Genomic DNA, 11,806 nt, shown 5'->3' with positions numbered 1-11,806 from the left:
ATGAGGTACACAAATACTGGTGTTAGAGGAAGGGCATCATTTTTGTTAATAGCTTGCGAAAGGAGTGGTAAGTATAAGCCTAAGAAGAAGGATTTGGTTAGAACATACACTGGTAGTAGAAAAAGTGGATGCCTGTTTAAGTTTCGTGCGAAGCCAATTTTGGGAGAAGAAGGATGGATGGTGAAGTTAATTTGTGGGACTCACAATTATGAAATAACAAAGTCATTTGTTGAGCATCCATATGCGGGTCGATTGACTAAAGATGAGAAGATTGTTGTTGCTGATATGACGAAGTCCATGGTAAAGTCAAGAAATATTATTTTGACGTTGAAGGAGCACAATGCCAATAGTTATGCAACAATCAAACAAATTTACAATGCCATAAATACTTACTGTTCTTCCATAAGAGGGAGTAATACCGAAATGCAACAACTCATGATGCTACTTGATTGAGATCAATATATTCACTGGCATAGGATGAAGGATTAAAATGTTGTACGTGAATTGTTCTGGAGTCATCCTGATGCAGTCAAATTAACCAATATATTCACATGGGTGATTCCACACAAAGAAAAATTTGTTAAAGCATGGACTAACAAGTGATGCATCTAGGAAACACAACTACTAACATGTATGAATATTGTTTTTTGTTTGTGTTGATTTGTTTAAGTGTTGACTTAATTGAAAATGTTGCGGTTGTTTATACGTTGTTGTATATTTCATTTGTAGGATTGAGAATGATCGTTGGTCATTAAAGAGACTTCTACAAAATAACCTTGGTGACATATGCAATATTTGGGAAGCAATGAACAACATGATGACACTTCAACACATCCAAATTAAAGCATCTTTTGAGACAAGTACGCATATCTTTGGGCATGTGTTTAAAGTTACCTTGTACAAAAAAACTACTTGGCATGGTATCAAGGTACGCTTTAAATAAAATTGCAGCTGAGTATAAGTATGTAGCTTATGCAGGCAAAAACCCTTCACGTTGTGGATGTGTCATGAGGACTACCCACGGTTTTCCATGTGCATGTGAGTTGTCTAAATATGTTGTTGGCTCCATACCACTAGAGATAATCCATATTTTTTGGTGTAGACTCGGTTTTTTAGATCAAGGGTTATGTGAGGCTGATGTGACCATAACTGAGGAGATGTAAACCATATCGAAACGATTTGAGCAACTTGATGTTTGTCGCAAAGTACATTCGAAGACAAATCTTTGGGAAATTTCTTTTCTTGATCTGAACTCTATGTATCCTCCTCTAGAAAACGTGAAGACCAAAGGTTCTCCAAAAAAAACCGCTGACCAAACAACAAAAGTCAACAAAATGTGATCTGTCTTATTGGGAGTATATTGGTGCATTACACTTTGTACAAAATAGTAATTCTTCAGTGAAACATAGTGCATCATCATCTGAGCAACCAATACAGAGACAGAATATTCCAATGTTGAATCAATTTCATCCGTGCATCCAGGATTCTATTGAAAACATTATTGATGTCAAAGTGAATTGTAAATGTGGTTATCGTGCCATAGTTGCCTTATTGGGTATGGGTGAAGATTCGTGGTCATTGGTGCGCAACCATCTGCATAAAGAACTCATAAGCTGGTTAGAAGAGTATATCAATCTACTTGGTGGAATAGAGAGATTTGAGGAATTAAAGCGTTTCCTACTTGTTGACAGATTATTTATGGTGCGTAAGTTTATTGTTATGTGACTTTTTCTTAAAATGACATTTAAGTAACCACTATTTGTTGTTTGTTACATGTAGGTTACCATAGACAAATGGATGAATATTACGGATATGGAATATGTAATTACTTCACGATACAACGTGATCGTTGTTTCTCTTTTACGACAACAAAACATGACATTTTTTCCTCTTAGAAGTCAACCACCACCAGATTCTTCTATGCATCGCGTAATATGCATTGTTCATGTGTATGAGAATCATTTTTTTCAGGTAATTGCATAATCATTATGTTAGTAAAAATGTTGACAATGTTGTTGGTTATCTTATATTGAATCTGTGTTGTCGTTATGTGACAGGTTTTTCTTACAAGACTATTGTCCTTTACCACCATTGGCGTTATTGTGGAATACACATTGCCAGTATCAGGCAAAGTAGTGGCCCACCCAATACATAGGTAGAATGCAGCGTTACACAAATTTGTCCAGGTTGAAAACCAAATTTGTCAATTTAGGTGAAGAATGAACATAAAATATGTTATTTCCACTGACGTTTCTGTAAATAATTATTTTGTTCACATGTTTTACGCTATGCATGTTATTTCCACTAATTGTGTTGCTTTATTAAGATAAACTTAAAAGATTACGACATAAATAAGTACTTTGAAAATAACAAACATATAGTTTCATTAGCTAATGGACACCAATTTAAACATTACATTAACTTACAAGAGAGTTGAAACAAAAAGAAAATGCATCAAAAACTACAATTAAATAATACTAATTTTGCATTGAATCATGTTGCGACCAAGACATGTCGTCTTCCATTTTGGTTATCAGTTTACTAAAAATAGCTAAAATTTCTATTGGGCCAAATCATTTCCAGTAGTTAGATTGTATTAAGACCTTCAACACGTCATTGTCAGTTTTCAACTCAATTATTTCAAATTTGATAACTCTTTCTAAATACTCAGAATGACCTAGTTTTCGAAAAAACAATCGTCTTACTGTTTATGATTAATGAATACCATAAGGGGGAATCCCTTGAGGTGCAACTTGCTTGATCACATCCTTGAGTTCGTCGATGCTACATCCTAAAGGAATGTCAAATCTCTTTGGATTTTTTTTCCATGAACGAGTAACCCACAAAGTCGCCCTAGCATGGCATGTTCCACCTCTCGTTGTAATATAATAGGACATCATGAGTATGAGTCATAGTGGCTTGAAGTAAGTTTAATATATCATCTGGTGTTCTACCAATGGTACATAATAACTCAATCAGGCCAACACATGAGTATTGATCATTACACATTAACATTGTGTTAACATCATCATCATTTTTCAATTGCATAGATTGAAAGACAGATTGGTTACATGCATCAGCGAATGACTGTTGGTAGTAAATTTCATCCAAATATTGATCGTTGGTTAGTTGAAAAGTATTGTGCATTTTGCTTTTTAGTGTTTCAAAACTACATTCATTAGGTACTCGCATGGGTATCAGAGTGGAACTTTGGAATAAACACTAGATTCGTTGTGAATAATCAATCTATTTGGAAAAATAAAAGCTAATCTGGAGTTACCAATGGTCTGACTGCTTGTTTCTCCCAAAAATGTCATACTTTCGAGACTACAATTTGGTTTCTAAAGGTAGATTGGGTGAGAATGTGTGATTGTTAAGAGTGTTTTTGTGGTATTTATAGATGTTGTTCAATTAGACTTAAATAACCGAGTAGGCAATTGAATGTCAGTTTTTTTGGTGTAGTATTTTTTTTAAAAATAGACGCGTGCCACTATCTATGTGTTGTCAAGTACCACAATGTTGTTTCATGCTTTAATGTTGCATTAGACATGTATTGTTACTATCAGAACTAAAATAATTGAGTAGTCATTTCTATGTCAGTATGTAGGTGTAATCATTTTTTTAAACAGACGCTTGCAATTCACAATATGTTGTCAAGTTTGAAAATGATTTATGATGCTTAAATGTTGCAAAAAAATATACATTCATAATTTTTTAAGGACGAATCAATTTATTCCTCAAATCAACATTAACAACTAATTAACGATAAACGGATAACAAAAATTTGTATAAAATAATCAACCACGTGTCTGTAAGTAACACACCAAATTTATAAATTAACCAAATGTCAATGTCAATAAATAAATGTACCAAATAAAAAAACTATCCAAAAAATTAAAAATTAACGCATGATCGTCCACACGCTGCCTACGCCTCGATTTGTGACTTCTAGTTGGTTGGCCAATGTAGCTTCTGGCGATGCTCATACATTCTTCAGCAACAATATAGGCTTCTATTCCTTCGGTCAGGATCCTCAAGTTCAGTAGCCTCTCCAATTTATCAACAATTGCTACATAACCATCCTAGTAAGTGAAAAAAAAACAAACATAAAAATTGTTAGTAATAAAATAAAAAACAAAACAACAAACACAAAATACGGAAAAAAAAAATATATTACCACTGCATGTCCAGGATGATGCACATCAACGTCTGGTTCATCAGGTGCCGCCACCGGTTGCTGAGGCACATCTAGTTCAAAAAATGTGTCATATTGCTGAACCGATAGAACTCTAGGAGGATCCCCTGGTTGTGCCGGAGTCATAAACGAGTGCGAAATCATGTAGAACCACTCCATTTAATTTGACGATCGCTGGCCAGACACTACACAAATTTGCCTTACAGGTGCAATATAGTCACCGAACTACATCCATCTAGCATTCATTTCTTCAACAAAAGCCGAAGGCACAGGAGGATGTAACAGAATGGTCTAAATGTACCCAAACTGTCCTACAACCCTCTCCGGTCGGTGAATGACCGTCAAGGGACCCCATCTAAGATGACCAGAAAACAAGGAGATGACCTCAAATTCTCTAAATGAACGGGGATCACCATATGGAATCCAACACATAACATCAGGGGTCAGTCTGTCTAGACCCCTACGATATATTGACACGGGTAATGCCTCCATCGGCATGCACGCGATCTCCGCTTGTCGTAATCCTCGGTAGCTATGGCAGAACCAACAGACGAGAAATGTCGTAGATCCAACACTACAGATATTTTGCAAACATATTTCTTAAAATAAGCGACAACATATAATAACCAACGCCAACGAAAAAATGTTTTATTAACATGTGAACTAACCTGTAACAAAGTGATATATCCTGCAAGTTGTCTCGTAGTGTTCTTTGACGCCTCATTTAAATTATCATACATATGCACAAGTGCAGCAGTGCCCCAAGCATAAGTCCCACTCTACGTTAAGTCACACAATACATCTAAGAATACCACGTGCACGTGTGTGACACTCTTGTTAGCAAAGAGTGTGCATCCAAGCAGATGCAACAAATACGTTCGCGCTGCTACGATCCAGTGACATGCCTTGATTTTCATCCAATACACGTCTCGTAGCCAGGATAGTCGAACATAAGAGCCATGACATTGAATCGTTTAAGCTCTTGCCTCTACAGCGCTGGCCTCGGGTAATTCCACCAACATATCGACAATGTCATTGACATGAAGTTGCTCGAAGCTATGAACGACCCTACGATCGACAAATGCAACAACGACGCCACGTCATCCAAGGTGTTAGTCACCTCTCCTACAGGAAAATGGAAACTACTAGTTTCCTTATGTCAGCGTTCCACAAAAGCAGACATAAGTCCCCGATCGCCCGTATCTAGGGAACATGCAATCAAAGGACTTAGTCTGTTGGCAGCCACAAGGCCTGCAATCTCTGGAGCAAGCTTGTCGAACATAGCCATCTTCCTTCCATGGGAAGATAGCTTCAGCTCAGGGCGTTCCTACAAACAATAATATTGATCATGTAACAAAAAAATAATAAGTTCTAAGCTACGTGCTTTATGTTTTTTAAGATTTACATACCTCTCCATTTCATACTCTCAAAGCAATGTGATTTTCAAAATCTCCCAAGACTGATGTGTCATGGGATCCACCTGAAAAACCCTCAACATCAGTAACACCTTCTTCAACAAGTGGTTGTTGCTGCTCTTCGTTTAATTCCTCCACGGCCGTAGAAGGATCCTCAACAACACGTGCCTATTGTCATTGCCTACAAACAGATGCGATAGGCCTTCGTCACTGGGGGGCATCATTATCATCGTCACAAGCCTCTCTCCTCCCTAGGGCTTTTCTTATTGTTTGGCCTAAAGCCCGTCCGAAACCTCTAGTTCTAACCATTATTTGCACAATATTTTTTAAAACTAACAATTTTAAAATATTTTAAATTTTGCTTTCAATCATTTTATAAAACTAACAAATTTTATATATTTTAAAACTTGGTTTCAATAATTTTTTAAAATTAACTAACAATTTTAAAATTTGGTTTCAATCATTTTATTAAACTAACTAACAATTTTAATATATTTTAAATTTTGCTTTCAATCATTTTTTTAAAACTAGCTAACAAAATTTTAAAATATTTTAAATTTTGGTTCCAATCATTTTATAAAACTAACTAACAATTTTAATATATTTTAAATTTTTTATTTCAACAATTTTTTAAAACTAACTAACAATTTTAATATATTTTAAATTCAACAATTTTTTAAAACTAAATTGCAATATTTAATTTATTTTAACTTTTGGTTTCAATATCTTTCGAAACTAAAAAATTAAATATCTTTTTAATATTAGTTTCAATATTTTTTTAAAAGTAAAAAATTTAAATTACTTTAAACTTTAGTTTCAATATTTTTTATAACTAAAAAATTTAATATCTTTTAAATATTAGTTTCAATATTTTTTAAAAGTTAAACAGATTTAATATTACAGTATTGTTATTTTCAAATTCGTTTATATTAATTATAACTTTTTTACCAATCTAATTACTAAAATAATTTTTTTGTATTGTTTTTATACCACTATAAAATAATATCACCAAATCAATAGTTATAAAATTGCTAAAACTATTGCTAATATACAAAAAAAATTACATTACAAAAAAAAATTAAAAAAATCAGAAAATAAATTTACAATTAAAAAAATCAGAAAATAAATTTTCAATAAAAACATAAAAAAATAAATCAGAAAATAAATTTAGAATAAAAAAAAATCATAGAGATTGACAATCCGTATGGGTCATACAGATTATGGATTGTCAATTCGTATGACTTTTTGTTCACAAAAAATCTCATTTTGATGCTACCATGGTCGACAGCCAACAATCAAAACTCCATCATTCAAACAAAACTATGCACAAACAAACTGAAAATGATAAAGGGAATAACTTACCTCGAAGGAGAAGGAAAATGCGTCAATGAACGGAGCGCGAATGGAAGCAATGAAGAACAGGAACAAAGAAGAAGCAACAACGATGGAGCAGGAACGAAGGAAGAAGAAAACCACGAAGAAGAAGCAGCAAGGAAGGCACATGAACTAAGGAAGAAGAAGAACGAGGAAGAAGAAACAACAAGGAAGGCGTAGAAGTGACTTGTACAAACGAGTGTCCCAACAAAAATGCTGGATGCACAAAGCAACTCCCTAGAATTCAATATATGACTGAAAACCAAATGAAATCAGACAATTACTTCCTACACCTCCTTAATTAATTCCAGCACCTAATCCTGGAATGTAATTTTAGTAATGAGAAATATTAGTAATACATTTTTCCTAACGGGGTATTGATTTGGTCAGCCTAAGGACCCTTTTATGGGGGTAAATTTCCCCTAATCTAAAATTTAACGTACCAAATTCACGTCAAACTCTATTTGATAACGTATTCATACGATGAATTTATAATATTTATTTGTTTATAATTTAGAATTGATTATATTCATTCAGAATTTATAATATGTTGCACGTATAGGGTTGAGTAACGTTGCTAACAACCATGTCGGCTTTCGATACAAAGCTCGTATTAGTTTTGTATTATTATGGGGCCGAAAAAACAGATAATTTGCATACGAAACGATTCATAATCAAGTCTTGAGGGTAATAGGCCAATGGGGCAAAAGACACCAAATTAGTATCTAACTGAGAAATTTTGCTGTTAAAGGATTGAAGCAATCAAGGTTTTATGAAGATGCATGCAGCAGCTAGAGTGTCCTTTTGATTAGAAAGGAACTCACTACCTAGTCCCTACTTAGCTTGCTTGCTTCAAACTCATGTCTCTGACTCAACGTGGTGACAAAAGCAAGACCATAAAGAGCAAGTTCACAAAATTAGTTGGCAAGGTCTAGAGAAGTGACATATGTTACCTAATACTATGATGAAGTTGTAAACAAAAGAGGACCATAATACCAAGTTTTGATTTCATCTCATATCTCACTTGTTCAACCCTTGTTGTGTTCCTGTCATTCTTAGTAAAAGAAAAAAGTTCAAAGAAATAGGAAGTTCCTAGAGGCAAAAATAAAAATAAAAATATGCACCATCAATGTAAAACTTTTTTATACAGACGTCTAATAAGAATCACTATATCACCACATCATCATATTCACGTACTGGATGCTTGAATGAAAATATTTTATACTAGCAATACATATAGCTAGATTAGACTAATAAAAAAGGTAAAAAGGAAAGGGAGAAAATGACCCTTTTGAGTATCAGTTATATACTTCGTCTGCTGGAGTAAACTTGTTAAATATAGAATCACCTTAGGCTTGTTTAATTCGGACAAACCTATAATATTTTCTTTTACACTGTGATATATATTTTTGTGAAGGAATTTGTCTGTACGGAATAAGGGGTACAATGGTAACTTCACAGTATGGTGAGGCTAAGCCATCAGAGACAAATACACCTTCAAACACTGCCTTTGACGTGTTATGTTCACTCATATATGTATCTCCCGCCTATTCTATGGTCAGTGGCCGTTGCTTTAAGATATGGGAAGTTCAAAAGGAAATCTCATGGGTGAGACAATGATAGAAATATAAATGTGAAGGTACCTAACAACCATTAGGTGAGCCATCACTTGAACCCCAAAGAAATCCCCTTAAGGCTCTTTTTCTACATTACTACACATCCAATTCCATAGCATTGAGGTGAAGAAACTACAATTCTCACTGAAAGAAAGTTGCTAACTCTTGGCACCAGTTATCAGCTTAACATAGTTGATAACACCAAAGGCACAACAACATTGAGGGAATGAGGCTTGTCATATCAGCTGTATGTGTTATTGTGCTATTTTCTTATGCTGGTGAGTTAACAACTTACCCTGTTTGTGGATTTTGCTTCACTTTCACTTACATTCCACCCAGACATCCAACTGATTTGTCGATGTTTTCTGGTTATAGCTGCGTATGATCCTTTGGATCCAAATGGAAACATAACGATCAAATGGGATGTTGTGTCATGGACACCAGATGGCTATGTAGTAAGTAATACAAACTTCATTGTTATTTGTTTTGTATTTCTAGGCCACACAAAATCCCTAGAAATAGCTAGACCTAGTTGTCAAGGGTGTATTGACAGATCAAATTAAAATACTAAGGCAGTGTTTGGTTTCACATTAAATTAGATTCTTTAGAATTATGTTGAAATACTACAGTTAATGTAGTTTTATGTAAATTTTCATGTTTGGTTCCATGTTAAAGAAATGATTTTGGGTTGAAGCAACTTTAGGTAGCTTTTATGTTATATCAACAATTTTATAGTGAGTTTTATTACTAACTTGCTTTTATAATAAAAATATCCAAACATAAATCATATCACTTCAAAATCAGTTTTAACCAAGATCATTTTTGTCAACGTGTATCCAAACACATAGTATAGTAAACTAGCATTGCAGTTTATTGCAAAGCGAGTAAAATGGATGTAACTAAATTGAAGAGTAACCTTTCGTGTAATGAAAGCATCTGTTTCTGTGTATTGCATTTTTTACCAGGCCGTGGTAACAATGAGCAATTTCCAAATGTTTCGGCACATCATGAATCCTGGATGGACCTTGGGATGGACATGGGCAAAGAAGGAAGTTATATGGTCCATGGTAGGAGCTCAAACCACTGAACAAGGAGACTGTTCTAAGTTCAAAGGCAATGTACCTCACTGCTGCAAGAAAACTCCCACAGTTGTAGACTTGCTCCCTGGTGTGCCTTACAACCAGCAATTCTCAAACTGTTGCAAGGGTGGAGTGGTGGCAGCATGGGGCCAAGACCCTTCATCAGCAGTTTCATCCTTCCAAGTGAGTATTGGGTTAGCTGGTACTTCAAACAAGACAGTTAAACTCCCCAAGAACTTCACTCTCTTGGGTCCAGGACCAGGCTACACTTGTGGCCCTGCCAAGGTTGTTCCTTCCACCGTTTTCCTTACACCTGACAAGCGCCGCAAGACTCAAGCACTAAGTAATTTCTTTAACTTTGTGACATCAATTTCCTTCCCCAACTTCCATTCAACAATTCTCTTAGTTTTCATTTGCTTTATGATGTCATGCAGTGACATGGAATGTTACTTGCACATACTCACAATTTCTGGCTAGAAAGAACCCGGGTTGCTGTGTATCTTTGTCATCCTTCTACAATGAGACCATTACCCCTTGCCCCACTTGTGCCTGTGGCTGCCAGAACAAGAGGAACTGTGTCAAGTAAAGTCTGATATTCCAAATAGTTAATAGCCTCTTAATATCTAACGACTAGAATCATTCTCTCACATGTTGGTATGGTATGCAGGAGTAACTCTAAACGTATCAACATGGTGGGGATTCACACTCCAAAGAAAGACAATGAACCATTGCTACAATGCACTCATCATATGTGCCCAATAAGGGTACACTGGCACGTGAAGCTCAACTATAAGGACTATTGGCGAGTCAAGGTTGCCGTGACAAATTTCAACTACAGGATGAATTACTCCCTCTGGACTCTTGCTGTTCAGCATCCAAATCTTAACAATGTCACCCAAGTTTTCAGCTTTGATTACAAGCCTTTACTTCCCTATGAGTCCATAAGTGAGTGCCAACTAATAAATCTTTTAAGTGTGTTCTATAAGTCAATATAACCCTTAAGAATGAGTTCTCAATTGTATTCTCTGCAGATGACACTGGTATGTTCTATGGCATGAAATACTTTAATGATCTCTTAATGGAAGCTGGACCAACTGGGAATGTTCAATCAGAAATTCTTCTTCAGAAGAACCAGGATACATTCACATTCAAGCAGGGGTGGGCATTTCCTCGCAAGGTCTACTTTAATGGTGAGGAATGCATGCTTCCACCACCTGATAGCTACCCAATCCTCCCTAATTCTGCCCCTGTGAACCTATTAAACTTCCCAGCATTCGTTTTGACAATGCTTGTCATGATAACTGTTTGGTGAAATAGTATGTAGGCGAGATACAATTATTTTCTGTGAAATTTTGAAGCCAAGTTTTCCTACACACACCACAACGTACATCAGGTATGAAGAATCTTACGGAATTGCTTGAAAAAAACCAAGCCCGACTCATGAATGTGTGTGTTGTGATTCACAAGTGCTTATCAGATGCTGAATAGTGTTGGTTAATTTGAAAATCGAGATGATACTGGGTAAATCTGAAGTTATATGTGTGTGTTGTGGTGTATAGGGAGCTGTAATTTGATGTATTATTCCAGTAGATTGAAAATAAACCGGATCATAATACTCACCTCCCCTATTCGTACGAAGAGTTTTGATTAGCCCATTTTGATGAAGTTCTACCTCTTTCTTATAAATTTTAAATTTATCAAGAGCTTCATCTTTTGTATTTAATAAATATACATAACAATACCTTGATGCATCATCAATAAAAGTAACAAGATATTTTTTATGACCTAATGATGGAGTAGCATGCAAATCACACAAATCACTATGAATAAGGTCTAAGACTTTAGTCTCACTTTTAACATCCTTAAAAGGTTTCCTAGTGATCTTGGTCAACATGCAAGTTTTGCATTTTTCAATGTTCATATCAAAAGGAGGAACCATACTTGTTTTTGACATATCTTTTAATCTTTTGTAATGAACATGTCCTAATCTAGCATGCCAAATTTCTGATTTTGTCATATTAGTTATAGAACTACACGAGGCCATACAAACAGATTCATGAACAAAAGGAACATCAATGTTTAATTTAAACATTCCATTACAACGATAACCAAATCCAACAAACGAAC

At 35.1% G+C, this 11,806-nt stretch overlaps 2 protein-coding genes across 2 annotated transcripts; both read left to right on the top strand.

Annotated features, from left to right (window-relative positions):
* Positions 1 to 2,159, top strand: LOC114424025. Its single transcript, XM_028390898.1, has 4 exons — positions 1 to 300; positions 1,483 to 1,701; positions 1,780 to 1,971; positions 2,058 to 2,159. Exons 1-4 carry the CDS (start codon positions 1 to 3, stop codon positions 2,157 to 2,159), a joined length of 813 nt encoding a protein of 270 aa, XP_028246699.1.
* Positions 2,160 to 8,717: 6,558 nt separating this feature from the next.
* On the top strand, positions 8,718 to 11,468 carry LOC114422743 (COBRA-like protein 4). The gene is made up of 6 exons (XM_028389246.1): positions 8,718 to 8,878; positions 8,976 to 9,055; positions 9,566 to 10,022; positions 10,114 to 10,261; positions 10,347 to 10,624; positions 10,711 to 11,468. Exons 1-6 carry the CDS (start codon positions 8,827 to 8,829, stop codon positions 10,989 to 10,991), a joined length of 1,296 nt encoding a protein of 431 aa, XP_028245047.1. The 5' UTR covers positions 8,718 to 8,826; the 3' UTR covers positions 10,992 to 11,468.
* Positions 11,469 to 11,806: the final 338 nt, after the last annotated feature.

This window comes from Glycine soja, chromosome 8, assembly GCF_004193775.1.
Source record: "Glycine soja cultivar W05 chromosome 8, ASM419377v2, whole genome shotgun sequence".
Lineage (NCBI taxonomy): Eukaryota > Viridiplantae > Streptophyta > Magnoliopsida > Fabales > Fabaceae > Glycine > Glycine soja.
The sequence above is the reverse complement of the archived record's forward strand: the minus strand, read 5'-3'. Positions and strand labels throughout refer to the sequence as shown.